We start from the raw sequence: 19,869 nt of genomic DNA, 5'->3' as shown, positions 1-19,869 counted from the left end.
GTTGAGAAACAGATGAGCATATCCCTTTTGATGCTTTCCACAAATGATCTCTGGCAGCAGCACGATGTCACAAGTGGAGCTCTTGTTTATGCCTTTTGGTGCACCTTCAAGAAAATGCCTACCCTGTGCTACCTCCCATAAACTCATGGAAGGCTGTCCCAGCTTTGTCTGCATGCTTTGCCCAGCCAGGGGTTGCAGAGTTCACACTCACATGTTTCACTTGAATGTGAAGCTGTCACCCCATATCACAAGTGTCCATGGCCATTTAATTTCGCCAGGGCCTACTTGAAACATGCCATGCTAAGACTAAGCAGCTTGTTTTGGATGTGCACTTTGCCTTTCCAGCTGGCTTTGCACAGATCAGTGGCCTCCAAATAAAGTCTCTAGATTTATACTTGAATGGTTTAGGAACCTTAGTTACTGTCAAAAAGCTGTTCAGCTACTGCCTGAACAACTGTCTGTTGTCTGACTAGCTGCAGGCCACTTCCATCTGCTGTGCTGGACCTAAAAAACCCTTAGAGAGGCCCTGTGGAAGGACTACATGTGGATCAGATCACTCTACATCCTACCAGCACTGGATCAATCACACTGGCACAGATTTAAGTCACACAGCTGGGGGTGCTTTGCTGTTACATGCATGGGAGCAATTTTGGTTTCTGTGTTCATAGAAATATTGATTGGAGTGAATGTCTATGGCTTTGTCTGGGTAAGTGTTGAAAATCCTCCAAGGACTGCACTTCCACAGCCCTTATGGGAACCTATTCTGGTTGTGCACCACTGCCCTAGTAAAAAAATTCCTTCCTAATGTCCATCCTGAACCTCCCAATTCACAGCCATTGCCTCTTGTTCTATTATTTCTATTATTTGGCCCCACTAAGAAGTATTTTGTTCTCATTGCAACACCCATCAAGTAGTTGTAGGAATTTCTTGGAATTGTTGCAGTTTCCTTGGAATGAAGATTATCCAGTGTGAACAATAGGGGTTTTTGTTTCCTCTTTTTCCCCTCTGCATCTTAGTATTGCATTTCTTGGTGCGCTGAAATGGATTTGCATTTGGGATTTCATACATATGGAGAAGCTTATTGACCATTATCTAATAAACTCATTTAACACAGTTTCAAAATTGGTTAGGGTCAAAGAGCTTAATTTACTTTTGCATGGCAGCCTTTTCTGGGGGAAGTGGTGAACCGTAGCTCACTGGCTTGCGTTGCTCCTGCCTTTCACAGCCGAGCACTGGAGCAAACTGGAGTTTCTGAGGACTTAAATGAACTTCTAATGGATGCCTTGTACTACAGGGAAGTTCCTAACACCACTGTTAAGTTGCTGCTTTGCCCACCACATTGTGGGACTCCAGGGTTCATTTTGCTCTTGGTTCTCAGACATGTGCCAGTATTGCCCATTAGGGTTTACATGGATTCAAAACCAGATCAGGGCACTTCCAGCTGGAAATGTTAGTAGTCAGCAAGAGGCTTTCTGCTTTATATGAATGGGGTGAACCACCCGACTGCTCCTAGACATGGCCACTGCTGTGGAACACTGACCCAATCTATGGGCTTAGTTATTCATTTTTATTAAGCATTAGAAGAGCTGTAATGCAGATTTATAGGACCATGTGAGCTTGCTAATGGAGAAACAGTGAACTCTTGAGCAGCTGAAACCCTTTCATCATCTGGCACAAAGGAAAACATGGTAGATCAGAGACAGGTCATGCATGCACCTCTTTCTGTGTGTGGGGCTGTCCCTGAAACAGCTGCAGGCTTCAGGATTCAGATTTTGGATGGCTGTTTTTCTTAGATCCTGACCTTCCCTGGTAAATGCAGCACCAGTGACGAGGGGGATGTTTCTGTGCATCCACGTGAGCTAAGTGTCCGCTTCTCCAGGCACCAGTGTCCTGACCTGACGCCATCCTTGTGTGGGTGAAGGTGTGACAGGCAGGTTTTGAAGCTAATTACCCAACTGCAACCACACTTCACGCACTGATATTGTTGCCCCGTTGCTCTGAGACCAGGCTGCTGGGTTGTTTTTTTCTTGGTTGTTTTCTAGATGGAATTTGAGGCATGAGCTGCAAAACACAAAGCGGCTCCAGCCACGATCACCTCTGTGAGTGCCTTTCCCTCATCCAGTGGGCAGCTGAGGAAAAGCAAAAGCTGTCAGGTCCCTGCAGAAAAAGAGAGAAATGAAAGCTGGCAGCATCTGTATGTTACAACTTATCTGCTGTGGAGCTGGAGTCCCGTGTTCCTGCTGGTGTGATCTGTTAACACAACACGCCTGGAATGTTTTCTTACATTCTTACACTTCTTTTGCGATGTGCTAAATGAAAGACGGGGGGATATTTACTCCAGAGCCACAGGAATTGTGTGGGCTGATTTTCTGCTTTTTACATTCACAATCTATGCCATCGATCATGCTGCTTGTTGTGTTTCAACATATGAATTAGCCACATAAACATGCCTGCACTTACGTAAAGAGCTGCATTAAAGCTGGTGATTTATAATCTTTAATGGATTTATAGGTGCTGAGTAATTAAATGTAAGCTCCCATTAAAAACAAACATGAAGTTAGAGCAGGTCTTTTAGCAAGTGTGTTTATTACGTTTAGTGCTATCAACTGCTAGTGCTTAGAATGCCTTAAAACAATGTTTTAATACTATGCGTTTCAGTTCCTCTTATTGATCAGTTAAAATGCTTTCCTTAGTGTCAGTCCTGTGATGTTCTTCTCCTGTGAAGTCCTGGTTTACCTGGTTGGCAGATAACAGAAAAGAATTAGTGCTTTAAAACTACTCACAGCCTGTGCCCTCTGCACCCTGGTGATGATTCTGTTAACTTCCCAGTTGATGGTAAGGAAGTGCACTAACTCCTTACATTCTCCCTGCAGCAGGCAGACTTTCTTCAAACAGCAATAGAGGCAGAGAAGTTGAGTATGTAGTCCGGCTTCATTAACGTTCTCCAGGATTAATATTAAGTAGATCTCAGATCAACAGTTCTGTTTATTCTTCACTAGACTTTCAGTTAGTCCAAGTATATTGTTCATTCCATTTCCATGTATTTAACTCTCTGTTTACTGCTTGGATACTATTCTTGTCCTCTGCCACATCCTCCTTTATCTTCAGTCCCCACTCTCTTGTCAGCTGTCTAAATACAGTTGCATCCAAGTTGTGCTGAGTGACGCAGATGATCTCGTGTGTCTGTAGAGGCCATTTAAAAACTAAAAGATTATTTCAGTTTAGTCCTGGAGCGAGTTTTTATATTTAAACCCAAATCAGCCAGGTGGTTGTTGGGTGCTGCAGCCCCAGGAACAGACATTCGCCTGATTAGGATTTTCTGTATAAGTACCTATATTCCCTATTTCTGGCATTTTGCTATTTTAAAGCTCAGTGTCCCAGTAGCAGCCACAAGGCACCTGTGAACTGATGGGGCAATTTCTGTGCATATTTATCCCAGTCTTTGTTGCTGTTGTTTCAGTAATAGCATTTAGGTGGTGAAGTTTAGAGTCTTGCAGTTAAAAACAAACCACGGGCCTGAACCAAGTCTGTCATCAGTTTTCTCTTGAGAATCACATTTTGACCAGTATTTCCTTTTTCCCCTGAGTGGCTTGAAGAAGGAATTAGTGATTTTATGGAACTGCTCTTTGGTTTCCTACCTAATACATTCCTGATTTATAGGCAGCCAGAACATGTGAGTGTGCAGTCATTACTGTATTTTAATTAGATTTTATTTTGCTTTGGTTTTTTTCCCCATTAATTCTCAAGTGGTTGTCACATTACACTAATCATTGCAATTACACACGTGTAACTTGTCATTCAGTGCATATTAAATCCTCTGCATTTCAAACAGTGCTGCTGGATTCTGGTTCTGAACTGATTGTTTAACAGAAGGTTCATTTTTGAGTAGAAGCATTAAATTTCCTGCAAAGTGTGTTTCCTTCATGCAGCATTGAGCAGATTTGAACAAGATGATTGTTCATCTCACACTTGTGATCTACTTCTCTTATTATTAGCTTTGTGGGGGATATTGGTACACTCCAGGTCATTTCTTTGTTCAGTCTGTAACAGGCTGGAGGAAAGGAAGATATTAGACGTATTGCTCATATAAGCACTTCTGCATCCGTTTCTATCCCATTGCAAAATGGTATGGATCAGTGTATTACAACCAGGAGAGAGTTTCTTCTGGATTTAGGTGTAGAGATGCTCACACAGTGTTGTTTGGTTTGCCACTGCCTGCCTTTGGGTAGTTGAAGCCACTGTTTCACAGACTGTTGTATTGCCAGCATCCTTCTCAAAGACAGTCAAAGTTTGGGAACCAAGCATCTGTAGAAATAACCGCTTTGCTGATGCTCTTTTTACTGATAGTTTTAATGTCATTAGTAAAGGAGAGATTGTTGAGAGCAGCAGTAGTTATACTTGCAAGGGAGTGACAGAGAAAGCAGGACCCAAAATGGCTGGGTGTATTTTCTCTTGTGTGTTGATAATAAAGGTTTTCATGGCTGTACAGCGAGAGAAGAAGCATCTCCTCGTCGGGGGGGGGGGGGGGAATGTGGGTCAGGATGGGAGGAGAAGGGGCATTAGGACCTCCCTGTTACAATGCATTGATAAACCATGTCTGGAAGCAGCAATGAGTTGTGCAGAGCTGCATGCATGCCCTTGTCTTGTGTACCAGGAGTGTGTCCTATCTCGTTGGGAAGGGCTAATGAGGGAGAGGGAAGCTGGGGTCTGCAGCCCCCCTGCTCGCTCTCACAGCTTCATCGCTGATGGCAAAAATCACTGTTGGGGTGAAGTCCCAGTTCTCCTTCCTTACCCAGTCATAGGCTCAGTGTGCAGCCTTGCCTGGGTTGCTCACATCTCCCCCTTCGTTAAGATGGGACTACCCAGGCTGAGCAAACAGCTTTGCAGTACAGATATGAACCTGCTGTCTGCATGTGCTAAGCAGTGTTAACTGCATTTCAAGTGACCTTTAGGTCTGAAGCTTTGCCAAAGGGAGGGGAAAGGAAGCCACCATTGAATCGAGTTGTGCACAGAGCTCCTGCAAACAGATGGTGTTTGCATATAGGATGTGCTGTTCGGGTGCAACTTCACTACAATGCTCTTCATTTTTAATCATTTCAGGCGGGCTAAACTCCGGCTATATTTGGAACAGCTAAAACAGCTCGTGCCGCTCGGGCCGGACAGCACCCGGCACACCACTCTAAGTCTGTTGAAAAGAGCCAAGATGCATATCAAGGTAAAAACGTTCATTCATCCTTTGATTTCTTTTAAAGCAGAATCTTCCAGAATCCATAGAAAGGAAGCTAATTTTCACACAACTCCGTATCCATATGTCTGATCTTCTGGGTATATTGGCCTTTATTAGTTGCAAGGATTTCAGGCACAGCATCAAGAGTTTGCAATTTACCTGCAGTCCCAAGATGTATAAAACAGTGATTTATGTGATTTCTGCTTAGTTGTTAATAGTTTACATTCAGTTTAATATCTGTATCAGAGCTGTTCTTTGATTAATAGATGTATTTTTAAGAACTAAGTAAAGTAGCATTGTACTGCACTGATTTCAATGTAAAAAGCCAGATCTATTCATGATCAAAAAATCTAATGGAGTCAAAGGAATTATAGCTACTAGGAAGCCCTATCCCCATCCCACATCTTAATGACCAGATCCTGGAGCATTTTTTAATCATTTAAAAGAAACCAAAATGAAATCCACTCTCCTGTTTGTTGCCTCTCCCTTGCATGGGTGGAACAAGAGTAGAACAAAACCCAAAATCTCACCTGTGATCCAGCAGCAGCACAGGTTATACACCGGCAAAGGTAATTTCAAAGGGAATTATTCCTCAGGCCTCCTCTCTTAAAGACACCTTCACTCCCATTTTCACTGTCATCGTTTTCAGGAGACCAGGGTTCTATGCAGACATAAGACAAACAAGTATTCAAATGTAAAAGTTAAAGAACAGGTTTTTGCTGCTGTGTGCAAGGCTGGCATTTTTTTCAGTGTTAGAGGGAAACAGGTCAAGAGAAGTGTCAGGAGAGGTGAAACAGTGCCGGTGATCATGGAGTATTGTGGAGATCAGCCTGCGGTTGCACAGCACTGAGATCCACTGCAGCTGCAGAAACGTGTGTGATTCAGATGAAGAATTAAAGATTAACTTAAGCAAAACCTTTCTTGTGAGCAACTTTACTGAGCCCTCAGAAGCAGACTGACTCCAGCTGGGCAAGCCCTGGTTTTACCATTTGAGATTTCAGCCTCTTGTTTATAATGGAGGCTAACATGCGTGAAAGGCACTGCATGTGGGTTTTGTCTCGGGCTGCCCCCCTGTCATGGGCTTATGCATACAAATTGAAGAACTGTTTTTACAAGTGGCAAGTGTGAGAGATTAGCCATGTAGTCACCCTGTCAGCTGCTGATAAAAACAGCTAGGAGCAGATTCCGTCCAAGTCCATCGTGCTCGGTACAAAGTACTTGTTCTTCTGAAAACTGAGGCTGAAGTTTAACCTTCTCTTTGAGATTTTAACTGAATCTGCCCTAACTGGGGTGCCACTTAATTGCTCCCCTTCATCAGGCAAGCTGCCTCCCCGCTGCACCACCAGAGCATGCCAGTGCCTCTCTGCCATTTCAAATACAGTCATTAGCTTTGAACTTTTCACACATTCACCCTCCCCATATACTGCAGCTTGCCCTGAAGAATCAGATGGTTTTGAGTCTCCTGGATCTGAATCACTGAGCTCATTCCTAAAATAGTTGTTAAAGTTTGGGATTGCAGCCAGGAAAGTACAGGGAAAAGGAAATCTGATCAATTGGGCACAGTTGGTTTGTTGCGTACGTGGATGTGCCAACCCTTTTTCTTATTGTGTATCCACGTATGATGTGTATCTACAGAGTGTATTGCCTGGGAGGGGGCTGCAGAAGTTAGATTTCATTCAGCCAGGAAACTGCTCAATTCAATAGTGTCAATTGGGTTTTTTTTCCAAAGATAAATACTTTTGCTCTGAGGCTGGCACTGGAACAGCCAGACCTCTGGAATGGGTTTGGTTGTGGTTTGCTGTGCACTGTGTCCCCCTGCTCTCCTCAGGAAACCCAGCAGAGGTTCGCTCAGCAGGGAGGGACTGGCAGCAGCTGTGCTCAGTCCCTGCACATCTCCTAAATCTCAGTGTCCTGTAAACACAGCTCAAGCAGAAACAGGGTCTTTCTTACAAGTGCTTTTGCTGCTACAACATGTAATTCACTTCATTGGTTAGGTAATTCTGTTAAATGATACGAGGCATTTTTATTTCTCTGTCCTTCCTGCTCTTGATCCCATCATACTCATTACGCTTTCTTCACTAATTACATAGTAATTTCTTTTAAATGGCTATCAGTGATTTGGAAGAGGGTTCAGTTGAAATCTTAAAACACACTATTTCTGTTACTGCATTTGGAACAACAATGCAGCACATCTTACCAGGTGTGAAATATTCTATTTCCATAACTAATACTGTCTTTTACTCAAGCAGAGGGGAGATTTTAGGTACATGTGTGGAAGGAACCTTTCACAGGCTGTTTGCTGAGAAGTTTTGGATTAATACCACTGATTTTGTAGGGCATTATCACCGAGTTATCGTATTTGCTGTGCTGCAGTTCAAGGAGGGAAAAAAACAGGCAAGAATAAAGAGAATTGTTAGTAAATTCCTCCTACTGTATATAATTAATACTGCCTATTGTTAATGAAGCTTTTTAAATGTTAAAAATTTCCATGGCCTGCAGTAGGAGGGAGAGCACTCGGGAGGCTGCAGTGATTCCTGCATGGTGATAAGCCTCTTATGTCACCTACAGAGGCGTTATGTTCTGACTGAAACCTGAGCTACACTCCAGTTATCAGAGATGGTGCCAGCTTTGCCTGACAAAGTAATTTAAACATTCCCCACAACCAAGGCAACAATAATTTGGTCTTAGCTGAGGAGCGGCTGCTGGTGGCAAGAGAATCACTGAGGGATTTTGGGGTTCTTTTTCCCCATATATTCATGTATCTTATTGTGAAATTCAGCTCTGGCCCAGCCTGCTTAAATTGTACTGACTTCTATAACATTATAATTAAAAAAAAAAACAAAAAACAATTTAAATTTAATTTAAATTTTGAGTTAATGAAAACATTTAAACTGCTTTAAAATTACTGCCAGGTTGTACAGAGTCTTAGGCGATAGGTCTAGAGTGAGGCATCCCTGCCCATGGGATGGTCCTTTCTAACCCAAACCATTCTATGATTATATGATTCTATGTTACTGTTCATGAGCAGATTTTCAGTTACCTGGGTTTTAACATGATCAAACCTGTCAGCTCACTGGCTTTCTTCTCCCTTTCAGAAATTGGAAGAACAGGACCGAAAAGCTCTAAATATTAAAGAACAATTACAGCGGGAGCACCGCTACCTCAAGCGCCGGTTGGAGCAGCTATCCGTGCAGGGCATGGAGCGCATCCGCACTGACAGTATGGGATCAACAATATCCACTGACTCTGAACAAGGTAATTGAACAAGGGCTTCCCAAAGGGACTTGCAGGAGCTGGCAGGGAAAGGTAAACAGGGAAGCAAGAAAAGCATTTAGAACTAAATCCAAGGTTTCAGCAAAACCCTGGCAAAATAGTTCCATTGTGTGATTTGCAGGATGAAAACCTACTGCATCTCTTTTACATGCTTTGGGAAATGTTTTCTTTTTTCTAAGCAGTTGTGAAGCATTAGTACTGCTTGGATTTTAAAGCTGGCTACACTGCATGTGGGTTTGCCAGTTTTTTGAACAATTAACATTTAATGTTCTGAATTTTTAGGGTAATTATTACTAAGGCTGGAATAATATCTTCTTCTTGGGGGAAAAAAAAAAAAGATCTTACTGGTCTTAATCCATATGTGTGAATAAATGAATTCCACATCATTTATTGTGAAAGGAGGAAAATTCTTTCCTGTTAGGCTGGTGAGGCACTGGAATGGGTTGCCCAGGGAGGTTGTGAATGCTCCATCCCTGGCAGTGTTCAAGAACAGGTTGGATGAGGCCTTGGGTGATATGATTTAGTGTAAGGTGTCCCTGCCCACGGCAGGGCAGGGGGGTTGGAACTAGATGATCTTAAGGTCCTTTCCAACCCGAACTATTCTATGATTCTATGGTTCTGTGATTCTAAACGTTAAAGTATTTTCTCTGTATCAATCACCAAGTGTTTCTATATCTGGTTCTCGCTGAGGACAGAGCTCTTCAAGCTGCCTGTCACTATCCCTTATTTCATGATGTGAAGTGTTTCTGTGCGTGAGCACCGGTGCAGGCTGACTGTGTCTCACTGCCAGCGACACCTGCATTGGTTGGAGTTATGATGAGCTGCAGTGCCACAGCCTTGGAGGGTTGGGGTGTTTTATAATCGGTGTCAGTGCACAGGTTGGAACAGTTCTGGGACAGCATCTGGTACTGATGCCATGCAGTATATTTATGTGGATGAGGACAGAAGGGATTTTAATTCTCTGGTGGACAAGATCATCCCTTCCCCGGGAATTACTGTTCCAGTTTTCTGTTAATTACAGAAAATGAAGTATGATTCAGGTTTCACCTGAACACTGATTGACACTGGCCCATGATTACTTGCTACAGCTGCTGCCTTTCTGAAAATGTGCCTTCTTGTGTTCTCTTTAGAAGTAGACATTGAAGGAATGGAGTTTACTCCAGGTGAAATGGACAGTATTGGAAGTGCCAGTGATGCTGAAGACCACTACAGTTTGCAAAGCGGTTCGAGTGACGGAGGCTACACACATTCCCGCAGACTGAATGCCAGGCTCTCATAGTGCCTGAGTTCCCCGCTCAACTCAGGACCATCTGACTGAAGCACTTATATGAATATTCCAGAGTTGTCAACTGCCACTCTTCCAGGAAACCCCAACCACAGTACTCTGACATGGAGGTTTCTTAACCCACGGTTCCCTGCACTGTAACCACAATATTAGATATTGTAAATCATGGGTTTGCTGCAGAGAACTGTGGTTAGGTACAGTTGTGACTTAAAGCTAGCTTGATGTAGCCATACTGCAAATTAAAGAAAATAAATTATGTCATTCCATTCAAGAAGTATTAAATTCAACCTGTTGGAAGCATGGCGTGAGGGAGTTTGACAGTTATTTTGAGTTTTGCAGAAACCATTTTCAAACATGGAAGAATAAATGGAATCTACAATGTGTCAATGATTCAGAGAAACGAAACCCTAAAACTACTTTTTGTGGTATTTTTTCATGATGAAAACAAAACCCAAACCCACAACATTCTGAAGGCTGTAGCGGGCTCTGTAGAGTAAATTCAGCAGCTGCTGTTTGGGTGAAGAAGGCAGATAAATCTTCAAATCTCAGATGATCTTTAGAAAAGGTCATATTTACAAGTCACTACTGTACTTCAAAACGGGGAAAAGCCAGCTCTAATAATGACTTCATGTGGGATGATCTCAACTTTCTTCTGCTTTTTTTTGTATTCAGTATCCAACCAGCAGCAAATCATTCTGTCCACGTTAACGGGAGCAGCAGAAAGCAGTGCTGCAGTTTCAACCTGTTACCGTGGAAGGGATGAAACTGAAGCATTTCAGTGGTTTTTTGGGTTGTTTTTCCATTTCTTTGTCTGAAGAATACAGAACTCAAGTGATCCAGTTTGCAATAGTTAATCTTTCCTTGCAAGGAAGTGAAATCTCTGGCTTATATTTTCTTCTATTTACTCATGTCAGTACATCTTTATGGAAGACATGGCTTAAAATTACAGTATTCAGCTAGAAGATAATTAATTTTTTTTCTTTTGCACACTATAATTGCATTTTCTATTCTTAAAAAAAGTGCAAAAAAATGAAAACGTATGCTGTAAAACAGCAAAGTTTATTTAGTACTCATCAAGCTGTTCAGAACATATTTACCCAACTTGTAGCAATACTATGAAGCTGTATTTTAATACAACTTCTGCTTAGTGAAGTCATTAGAGCTTGGCTTGCCGGGTAATTAAAAAAAATGGACCAGTCTTTGCATTATCTGTTTAAAGAAGGTCTTTTAAAAAAAAAAAAAAAAAAGAAGGAAAAAAAAGAAAAAAAAACTAAAAAAAAAAAGAAAAAAGCTATAAACACTTTTAGGGAAGTGATTTTAGCAAGTGTAGTCTATATTTCCTGTAAGAGATTTTGTATTATATTTTCCTAAATGTTCTCATTTACTTGTATAGGGAGGGGAATGGTACAGACCCAGACCAGAGTCTCAGGGACTCTTCACCTTTGTCATATTGTGCCTTGGTGACCATTTATGTATGCCTCTCCTTCTCATTGTTTAAAGGACAACTAAGCTTTGTTTCGAGACCCTCTGTTGGAATGGTCAGTTGTCCACCTTCTTACGGCTGAAGCACAGAGGTGCGTTCGTATGTCCACCCTCTCACAACTGATTCAGTGTGGCTTTAAGTAAAATCATACCATTAGGTTTTGGTGGGAGGGTTAATTGTCTTTGTATCAGCCCTCCCTTGGATTCGCCAGCACCCGAATCTGTATTTTGTTAGCTTATGGAGTCAGGGTCTCTGTGAGACCAGTGCTTGGTGGCTGGGGAAACACAAATGTACTGTGTAAGGCTATGGGATGTCCAGGAGTGGTGCCATTTTTAGCATTCGGATACAAGACCTCATGACAGACTGACCATAACGATCAAAAACAAAGGTTCAGTTGTTCTTTCAACATCTGACATACGTGTCCTCCCTTTGGCTCTTACAACACGGAGTAGAAATACGAATCCATTTTGTGGCAGCTTACCGATCCTTGTTTGCACTCTCGCTTACTGCTTGGAACTTGCCAACAAGGAAAACGTATACATTTAATTTACATAACCTAATGGACGGCCACCCCTACTTTGGCTCTGGGGAGGAGCCTAAGGTTATAAACTCTGGCAGCTGAATAAGAAAACAATTAACCTTTTCTGTGATGCAGGTTTTGGTATTACGTTCTGTACACCTTGCATATTACTAAAATCCTCATTGTTGGGGAAAGCACACAGCAATATACTCATTGTGTGTAGCTGACAAGCAGCAGAAATTACTAGCTCCTCTGGTGCATATGTAACTAATTTCCAAATCATGGAAAAAAATAAAGTAAGAGTTTACTTTAACACACGACTGTTAACAGGAAAAAAAAAGGCTAGTATATTGTTGCTGTTCATTTATTATATAATGAACACATTCATGGATTGTAAAGTGTTTCCTTTCATGACAAGCAGCTCTTGCACAGAACCTCCTAATGGAAAGAGATTTGAACCTTACAGAAGGAAAAAAAAACCGAGATTTTAAATTGAACATTATTGTACCTTAGGTCGACCTGAAATTTTCCTTTGAAAGATGAATGTGCTAACTTAATGAGTTCTTCCACGCTGGGTATCCATGGCTTTGTAGATCTTATATTTTCAATAAAAATTACTCGAATAATCTTGAGTGGAAATAAAAAGGGTTCATTTGTTTTTACTCGTTCAGTTATTGCAGCTGGGGGCTGTTGCTGCCTCAAGCACAGCCAGTTCCAGGAGGTGTTTCAGGCACAGCCCTTCTCCTTTGGCTCCATCAGAAGCAGTCTGGTTGCAGGCAGTGCCATGGCTGTTCAAGCATGGGGTCTGGTGGCTGGATTGGGGGTCCTTGCCCCAGCCAACTCACAGCGGCATCCAGCGCTCTGACATCCCTCCAGGGAGGTGATTCTATTGCTGCAGAGCAGCCAGTGCAGCACTACCTAGGGATGCAAATAGTATCCTAGTGCTGTGTGTGCTCCATGCCTGCATGTGTCTGTGTGTAAGTGCACAACTGTGTGTAATAGGAACAGGAGTGCAAAAAGCATTCTGCATGCTGCCAGGTTAAATACTGCCACTGCCTCGGCAGCTCTCTCCTTCTGTATCATGATCGTGCTCTTTGCAGGTGGGGAGATGCTGCTGCTCAGCTGATCTATTTTCTCTGCAATTACCACATAGGAAATGAAGGAGCAGGGACGAGATTACAGGGCTGCCAGGTCTTTTCCTCTGTGGAAAGGGCTCTGGAGATGAAGTCATCCAGTTCTTTTTCTGGAGACACGGAGGTTTGGCCTCTTTCCTAAGGGAAGAGGAAAGGAAGGGCTTTCCCCTGTGGTACACTGGTGTCAGGAGGATACACGCCTCTTCATTGCTCTGGGGTTAGCTCTCCTCTAGCTCTGTGAGTGCACTCTGTCATCACAGAGAGGCAGAATAAAACCAAACCACCCTAAAACTCATAGCTTTTCATGTACATTCCCACTGCAGTTTGAAGGGTGAATCCTCCTCCCTGCCCAACCTGTCCTCCCCCGCCCACTGCAGCTCATTTGTTCATACCCAGAAAAGAGCAGCAGATCCTCTGTAACACAGTGCTCACCAGAGACTGGTCCTGCATTGCCTTACACAAACCCCAAACTTGGTTCAGAGCGAGTTTCACCAGATAAAAGCAGAAATAAGCCCCACATATCCATGGGAAGGACAGTTTTTCATCTGGTATTTATAGACAAGTCTCTATCCTAATTTCTCAGTGTAGGATTTGGGATAGGAAAAAAGAAGATCTAATACGACTTGCATCTAACTTACAGAATTAAGACTTTGCCCTTAAGCACGGTTATTTTTGTTGACATGGATGTGTATGGGTTCAGCTAGACCACATGTAGCCTAACAACAGTTACTCCTCTTGATCTATAAACAAGTTACTGTCATAAACAGCACTATTATGAGCATCTGGCTGTACCCTCTGTGTAACCCATGAACTGAAATGCCACAAGAGAGCTTGAAATGGGAAGAAGTGAAGTTGTGTGTGTGTGAGCTCCATGGACAGAGCTCTGCCTGGTTCCATCCTTGGGGCCTCAACTCCTGCTTTCCCTGGGGACACTTGGCCATTGGTTGTGTATGGTAAGAGCCAGTAACAGCACTGATATTTAATCCGCTAACTCGCACTCCCCAGAATGGCTGGGAGGAGAACTGAAATCCCTTTAGCTACTCTTTAAGGATGAGCTGTTCTCCCTACAAACACTAATGGGGCAGACACATCAGCAATTAATTTCCTCTGCAGTGAAAGGACTCAATTTGCTTAAGTAACTGCCTAAATGCACTAGTTGTTAATGGGTTAAAGAGTTGTTAAAGAAAGAACCATCCAGGCGTGTTGTCACTACCTAGAGCTAAAACACAGGGGCCATAAGAAACAGAAAAGGCCAGAAAACATGGGGTCACCTTGGATTTTCTCTACCTGGAGTATTGTAAATCCATGGCAGCTAAGTATTCCTGGGAGGCACGTCCAGCCAGAGCCTCACCTGTGGGCAAAGCAGAGAGAAGGTGCTCCTGTTTCAGAATGTCTTCCTCCCTTTTGCACAAGAGGCGTGAACCCTGGTTACACCATTTAGGTCAGTCAGAGTCTGTGTATTATAGCTTTTTAAGTGGGATTTTGGTGCATATGAAGGACTGGCAAGACAGCTTTCTGCTGATCACCAGTCATACTGTTACCTGAAGGTGTTAGTGAGTGGGTTCTGCGCCGGAGACCCTGGGTCCCAGAGCCACAGGAATGGTTGGTTCATTGCCCATCAGGTGTATTATACTGTACAGGTTCATTTGTATGCACGTGTGTGGTACTATGTTCTATAGCACATGCAGTATTGTGTTGTATCATTATCTCGTCACAATATGCAGATTTTTATACCTTTTGGGGGTTTTTAATTTTTCATCATTTGTTATTTGTGTGTAGTATTTCTCCTCTTTGCAAGTCTGTGTGTATAGGCTTCATGGCTGTTTCATAAGGAGCTCACTGAGTTTTAGCAATTCAAGTCAGTAGTATGGTACGAGGGTTGGAGTGCCGTATAAACTAAGGATCTTCTCCCTGTTGGCCCAGTGCAACCCCAATCATCATTAACATTACTTGTCCCTGACCATGGGCACAGTATGACTTTCCACCATTACATTTCTGAAGACCAGAACCAACCTGTAAAACAAAGTGCAAACTGAAATGCATTAGCGCCTGTTCTAAGTAATTATACTTGAAATCACTCCAGCTCTGTACAAGACAGGGAAAAAGGCACTAAAAGGCAGCCTCGAGTTCTGTATGTGTATTTTGTCAGATCTGACAGTCACGACACTGCTGATGTACAGACCAAGATGAGCATTTTACTTTGTTACTAGGAGAGCTGGGACAGAGCTTTGCAAGTCCCATCGCTGTGCTCTCTGCTGCAGTGTGCGACATCCACCGAAGCCTCTTTCAGTGTGTCATATGTGCTGCACTTAACTACAGCAAAGTCTTTAAAATACAGAAATAGGAGCTTTAAGTTGAAATCATGGCAAGGAGCTCATTGATACCTTTATGTTTGATTCAAATAAGCTCAGCTGCTGAATCAGGAAAAATCTTCATGCACAAAGCATAGAAAACTGTTACCACAGCTTTCTTTGCAATTACTGCTATCACAGTATCACAAAGTATTAAAATACAACTCAGCTCTTTACTAGCTTATTATAAATCAGTCTCCAACAGCAAAAAAGGCTGTAAAAGACTCCTAGCAGTGCAGTATTTGGGGACAGCACCACTTTTCTCAGCACAATAAAGAACCACAGAACCACATGGGGTATCACAATTATGATAATGTGAAGGCACTGTTTTTGTAAATCATGTACAATTTATAACCTATGCAGCTTCTTTTACAACATTTACAATGTCTTATGATTTGTTTATACAAGTGTTTATAGACGTTTCCTCATTTTGCTAATAATGGATGTTTCAAATTTAGTATTAAAATTCCAGAAACTTGCCTTGCCTATCAGAGTTAAAGTTTGTCAAGGCCTATTTAAATGGAAAGAAGCTTTAAACCAGGATTAAGTTCATGATGCTATAAAGATCAGTTTCCTCTAACAGAGGCAATTTAAAGTGGCTGCAATGGCAAAGTTCTCAGTTATTATTATTCCTGAAGCTGTGAATTACCCTGTCTATTTAAGGACCGTGGTGTGGCAAGAAGTGCATGATGATGGTGTGGTGGAGTGCTGGCATTACTGCTGCCAAGTGAGCTGCGTTTGGAAGAGCAAAGACTGCTGCTGGTAGGAGCCGGCTTTCCTATTGCCTGCTATGATGTTACAGTCCACAGGCTGAGGACACAACCCCATGAAAGCCCCCCAGAATCCTGCTGTCCGGTGTCAGCCCTGTGCAGAGGAACCCCTGCTGCACTGGGGAGGAGTGCTGATGGGAGAAGGACCAGGCAGGGCAGAGGCAGGGAGCAATCTGGTCCCATGCAGTCCCTGCCGAGGCCCCTGACAAGTCTTGGTGTGCTTCCCCACAGAGGTTCAGTTGCTTGTGAACAAACCCCACTGCAGACAGCCTGGTTGAGCAGCTCCGCTGGGGGTTTTCATACGAAATAGGGTCAGAAGAGTAAACAAACCGTTTTCTAGGAAAGAAAATGAACCTTGGGTGTTATATGTCTAATACACCAGCAGTGTTAGCCCAAGCGTGTAGGAGCTTCTCTTCTACTTATGACACCGAATCCAACAAAGCTGAAGAAAACTAATCACTCTGACCTGCTTTTCTGGGAATACAAGGTCTCAGAATGAAATCTGATGTTCCTCTAGAGAGAAGATGCATGTGCTTGGGGGAGAGAGCAACCTGGTGCCAAATTCCTGTCTTCTGACTTTGTTATAATAAAAGTTCACATAGCACTGCAAAAGCTGCTCTTAATTCAGAATATAAATATGCATAAAGCAATGAACTGCCTTTTAGGACAGGGTGTTTCCTAAGAGCAGCTGTTACTCCAGCAGTCTGCAGCAGGGACTTGTAACGTCATCGTGCTGGTAGCGGATGTGCAGTGTGATGCAAATGAAAATGACTTTATATTGTCCACGTATTATCTGTGTTGGTTTGGTTTGTTTTTTTTTTACACAAACCAAAACAAAAGCCTTAAGTAGTCATAAGCAGATGATTTATATAAGAGTTTTTCAGCTGACAGATGTATCCCAGTGGAAGGGTTTATACTGGCCAGCTGCACTGCCTACATGCTCCTCGGCTGTTCTTCATAGCCTTGGCCAATGGGTAACCCATAGCTTCTCTCTAAGGTATCTGGCACAACAATGTTGTACTCTGCAGTGAAATAAATGCAACATAGCATCTGTGGAATAATGCAGAGCTAACACATATCCTTCCAGAAACGTCTATGTTTTAATCTGCTGGAACGTACCATAAAGTGTCCTGTAAAGGCAATATATTATTTAAGCAACCTCTCTGTTTCTTGGGCACAGATGCAAAACAACTGGTACTAGAACGGCAAAAAAGGGTGAGTCTTTAATTGTGTTTTGACTGAACGCAACCAAGACAAAATGAATCAGAGAAAAACAATCTTCATCCACAAGGAGATGCAAAAGCAAACACTGCAGCACATAGGGCTGTGGCTGGGTGGGGAAATGGCTGTAAGCAATGTTGAAGATGTGTTTGTAGGGGAAGGCTGCTGCTTAATCTCTGCCCTAAAAGCCAGTCGATGGTCTGACAAATGAAAATTTGTTTCACTTTAGAGGCTTGTTCTTTCAAAATGAGAATTTTAAGTTCACACTGTTCTGACCTGAAATATTTCAATTCTAGCCTGAATTCCTATGCCAGCGGGGATTATGAGATCATGCTGTCTGACAACTCCTCTTCCGTCCATCTGTTCTGCTCCTCCTTTCCTTGATAACTTTTGAACCTTCAGGCTAATTTTCACCGAATTTGACATAGCAGAGATCGGATGGAGGCTGCAATGATAATCCATGGCAAAAACTCATGAAAATTCTGTGTGTGAGTATAAAGAAATGAATTATTTCCTACACCGAATGTGCCTGAACACTGCCCCAGTTGAGCTCCTCCTTGTTTTCAAGAGGTGGCTGCTGGCCAGCATGTATGGAGCTCCAAACCAGCCTCAAAATGAGCCTATAGTCCTGCTGGCCCAGCTACACAGAGGGGGATGTGGGTTTGTGAAAGGCCACAGGGGAGGGGGATTGCTGTATGTGCATAAGTCTGGAAAGAGGGAGAGGAACCAGTCACACAGGGAACTGAAGACATTAGTTGCAGTATTCCAGCTAATGGATTTGACAGACAAAACTAGACAATCTTCTATCAGATGTGTCTTCTTTCATCTAGGAGGTGGACTTCAGTGGCAGAGCTGGATTGCACTAAGGACTTTAGGAAGATTTCTGCGTGTTTAAGATTTGCTTTTACTTGGGAATTTTTTCCATGGTATTTCATAAATACACTGGTATTTATGAAACTTAAAAAAAAAAAACAAATCAACAAAACCCAAAACAATACATGAAGCACAAGCCTCCAAAATACTGCTACAGAAGTTGATTTTAGTGCAGTCACTGACTGAACTGAAATGCCAAAGTCTGATGCAATAAGATGGTGAAAGCTTTTGTTCCTTCCCCATTGGGAAGACGCAGTGCTCTGTCTGCAAGGCAATGTGAAAACTTCAGCTAGCCGAAAATGCAGCTGTAATCAGGCTGTAATGTGACAGGGAGGAATTCAACACTACAGCGCTTCTTACCCATGAGAACTCACTGCCAGGTCAGGGTTTAACTCAGAAGTGTCTTGCGCAGACCACATTTTACCAAAAATCAACATCCTGCACTTTGCAGGGGATACAGGTGCTGATTCTGATTCAGAAATCCCCATGTCAGTTGTTCCTAGCTGTGCTGAGCTGCAAGGTTGCTCATTTCCCTGTGCTGATTCACTCCAACAATTGCATTGAGTAAGATTAGAGAAGCTGCAGGTTTAGGAGATGTGGTGGGAGGGCTCAGCCACCCACATAACAGCCCAGGTCAATGCCTCACTAGGGCGAAGTGTAGACAACATTTCTGGATGCAATAAATGACACTTTCTGGAATAACTGACCTTAGAAACCACAAGAAAAAACCCACCATTCTGAATTTAGTCTTCGGCAGTGCAGAGGATCTCATTCAAGAGCTGTTAGTGGGTGAGCTGCTCCATAGTAGCAACCACAGTATAATTAGCCAAATAAAGCAAACGGATACTCAATTTTAAGAAAATGACCTATGCAAAACCAGGGGAAAATGCCAGAAATCCCTAAATGAGCAGTTCAGAAGTGAGAAACCTACAAACGCCCAGGCGTTTAAAAAATATGGGACTAGAAATGTCTGACACAAATAGAAAACCATGGCCCAAACCTCTCCCCTGCATGACTAAAGGAGAAAGGGAAGGAGGCTATTGCGAGGCAAGCAGGGAAGCCTGGAGAAAGGTGGCACGTGAAATGTAGACAGGAAACAAAGATGGTTAAACATGAAGAATGGCTGATAAAGGATGTTCAAGCTGTCAATGACGTTTACACGATGCTCGAATCAGAACCAGCCCTCGCTAGGCTGAAGGGGTTCTGCAGTCACGGCTGAGGGCTTTTCTGGTGGGCAGCAGCAGCCAGGAAGGCAATAGGGATCATGGTAAGGAAGGGCATTGGTGATGACTTTAGAACACCTTGGTGCACCCGCACCTTGAGGACTGGGTGCAGCCTCGCCTGTGCACCTCAGCAGGGTGCAGCGGTGCTGTAAAAGGTGCCTGTGAAATGGTGGAGGGAATGGAGCACCCGCTTTGCAGTGCCCAAACCCACATGGGAGCAGACAGAGCCGAAGAGAAGTGTACCGGCGGTTTCCAGACCGCCATGAAGGGCATGGGTTAAGAGAAGGGTTTGGCATTCACCAACCCCTGCAACGCCAGCACCAGGCATTGTTTGAACAGGATTAGGTGAGGATTAAAGAACAATTACATTTAAGGAAGCGTTATTTTAAGCTGCAGGTTGGATTTTTTCTCAAAGTTTTGCATTTGGCTGAATTTTGCAAAGCTTCTGGGGGTACCACCAGGTTCAGAAAGGTGTTACACAAATTCACGGACATAAAAGCCCATGAAAAC

The 19,869-nt window shown here is 43.0% G+C and overlaps 1 protein-coding gene and 1 long non-coding RNA gene across 6 annotated transcripts in view; one reads left to right on the top strand and one right to left on the bottom strand.

The window, feature by feature from the left end:
• Positions 1–12,414, top strand: part of MXD4 (MAX dimerization protein 4) — a 39,916-nt gene extending 27,502 nt beyond the window's left edge. For all 3 annotated transcript variants that reach the window (XM_062638665.1, XM_062638664.1, XM_062638667.1), the window contains 3 exons: positions 5,101–5,215; positions 8,323–8,482; positions 9,631–12,414. In XM_062638665.1, the coding sequence (XP_062494649.1) occupies positions 5,101–5,215; positions 8,323–8,482; positions 9,631–9,779 (424 nt within the window). In that variant the 3' untranslated portion in view covers positions 9,780–12,414. The remainder of the gene's footprint in view (positions 1–5,100; positions 5,216–8,322; positions 8,483–9,630) is intronic.
• LOC134174082 (uncharacterized) lies at positions 1,968–18,741 on the bottom strand. Of its 3 annotated transcripts, none has more exons than XR_009968491.1 (3): positions 18,497–18,741; positions 5,758–5,888; positions 1,968–2,157 (listed from the first exon to the last, which is right to left on the bottom strand). It is a non-coding gene; the product is annotated as an uncharacterized LOC134174082 (long non-coding RNA). The 3 variants fall into 3 exon arrangements; XR_009968490.1 differs by lacking the exon at positions 18,497–18,741 and adding an exon at positions 14,209–14,323; XR_009968492.1 differs by lacking the exons at positions 1,968–2,157; positions 18,497–18,741 and adding exons at positions 5,261–5,386; positions 14,209–14,323.
• Positions 18,742–19,869: the final 1,128 nt, after the last annotated feature.

The sequence above is a fragment of the Pezoporus occidentalis genome, unplaced genomic scaffold (genome assembly GCF_034315485.1).
Source record: "Pezoporus occidentalis ecotype Australia unplaced genomic scaffold, CSIRO_AGI_Poc_V1 ctg58, whole genome shotgun sequence".
NCBI classification, from domain to species: Eukaryota; Metazoa; Chordata; class Aves; order Psittaciformes; family Psittacidae; genus Pezoporus; species Pezoporus occidentalis.
This window is presented reverse-complemented; position numbering and strand designations above follow the sequence as displayed.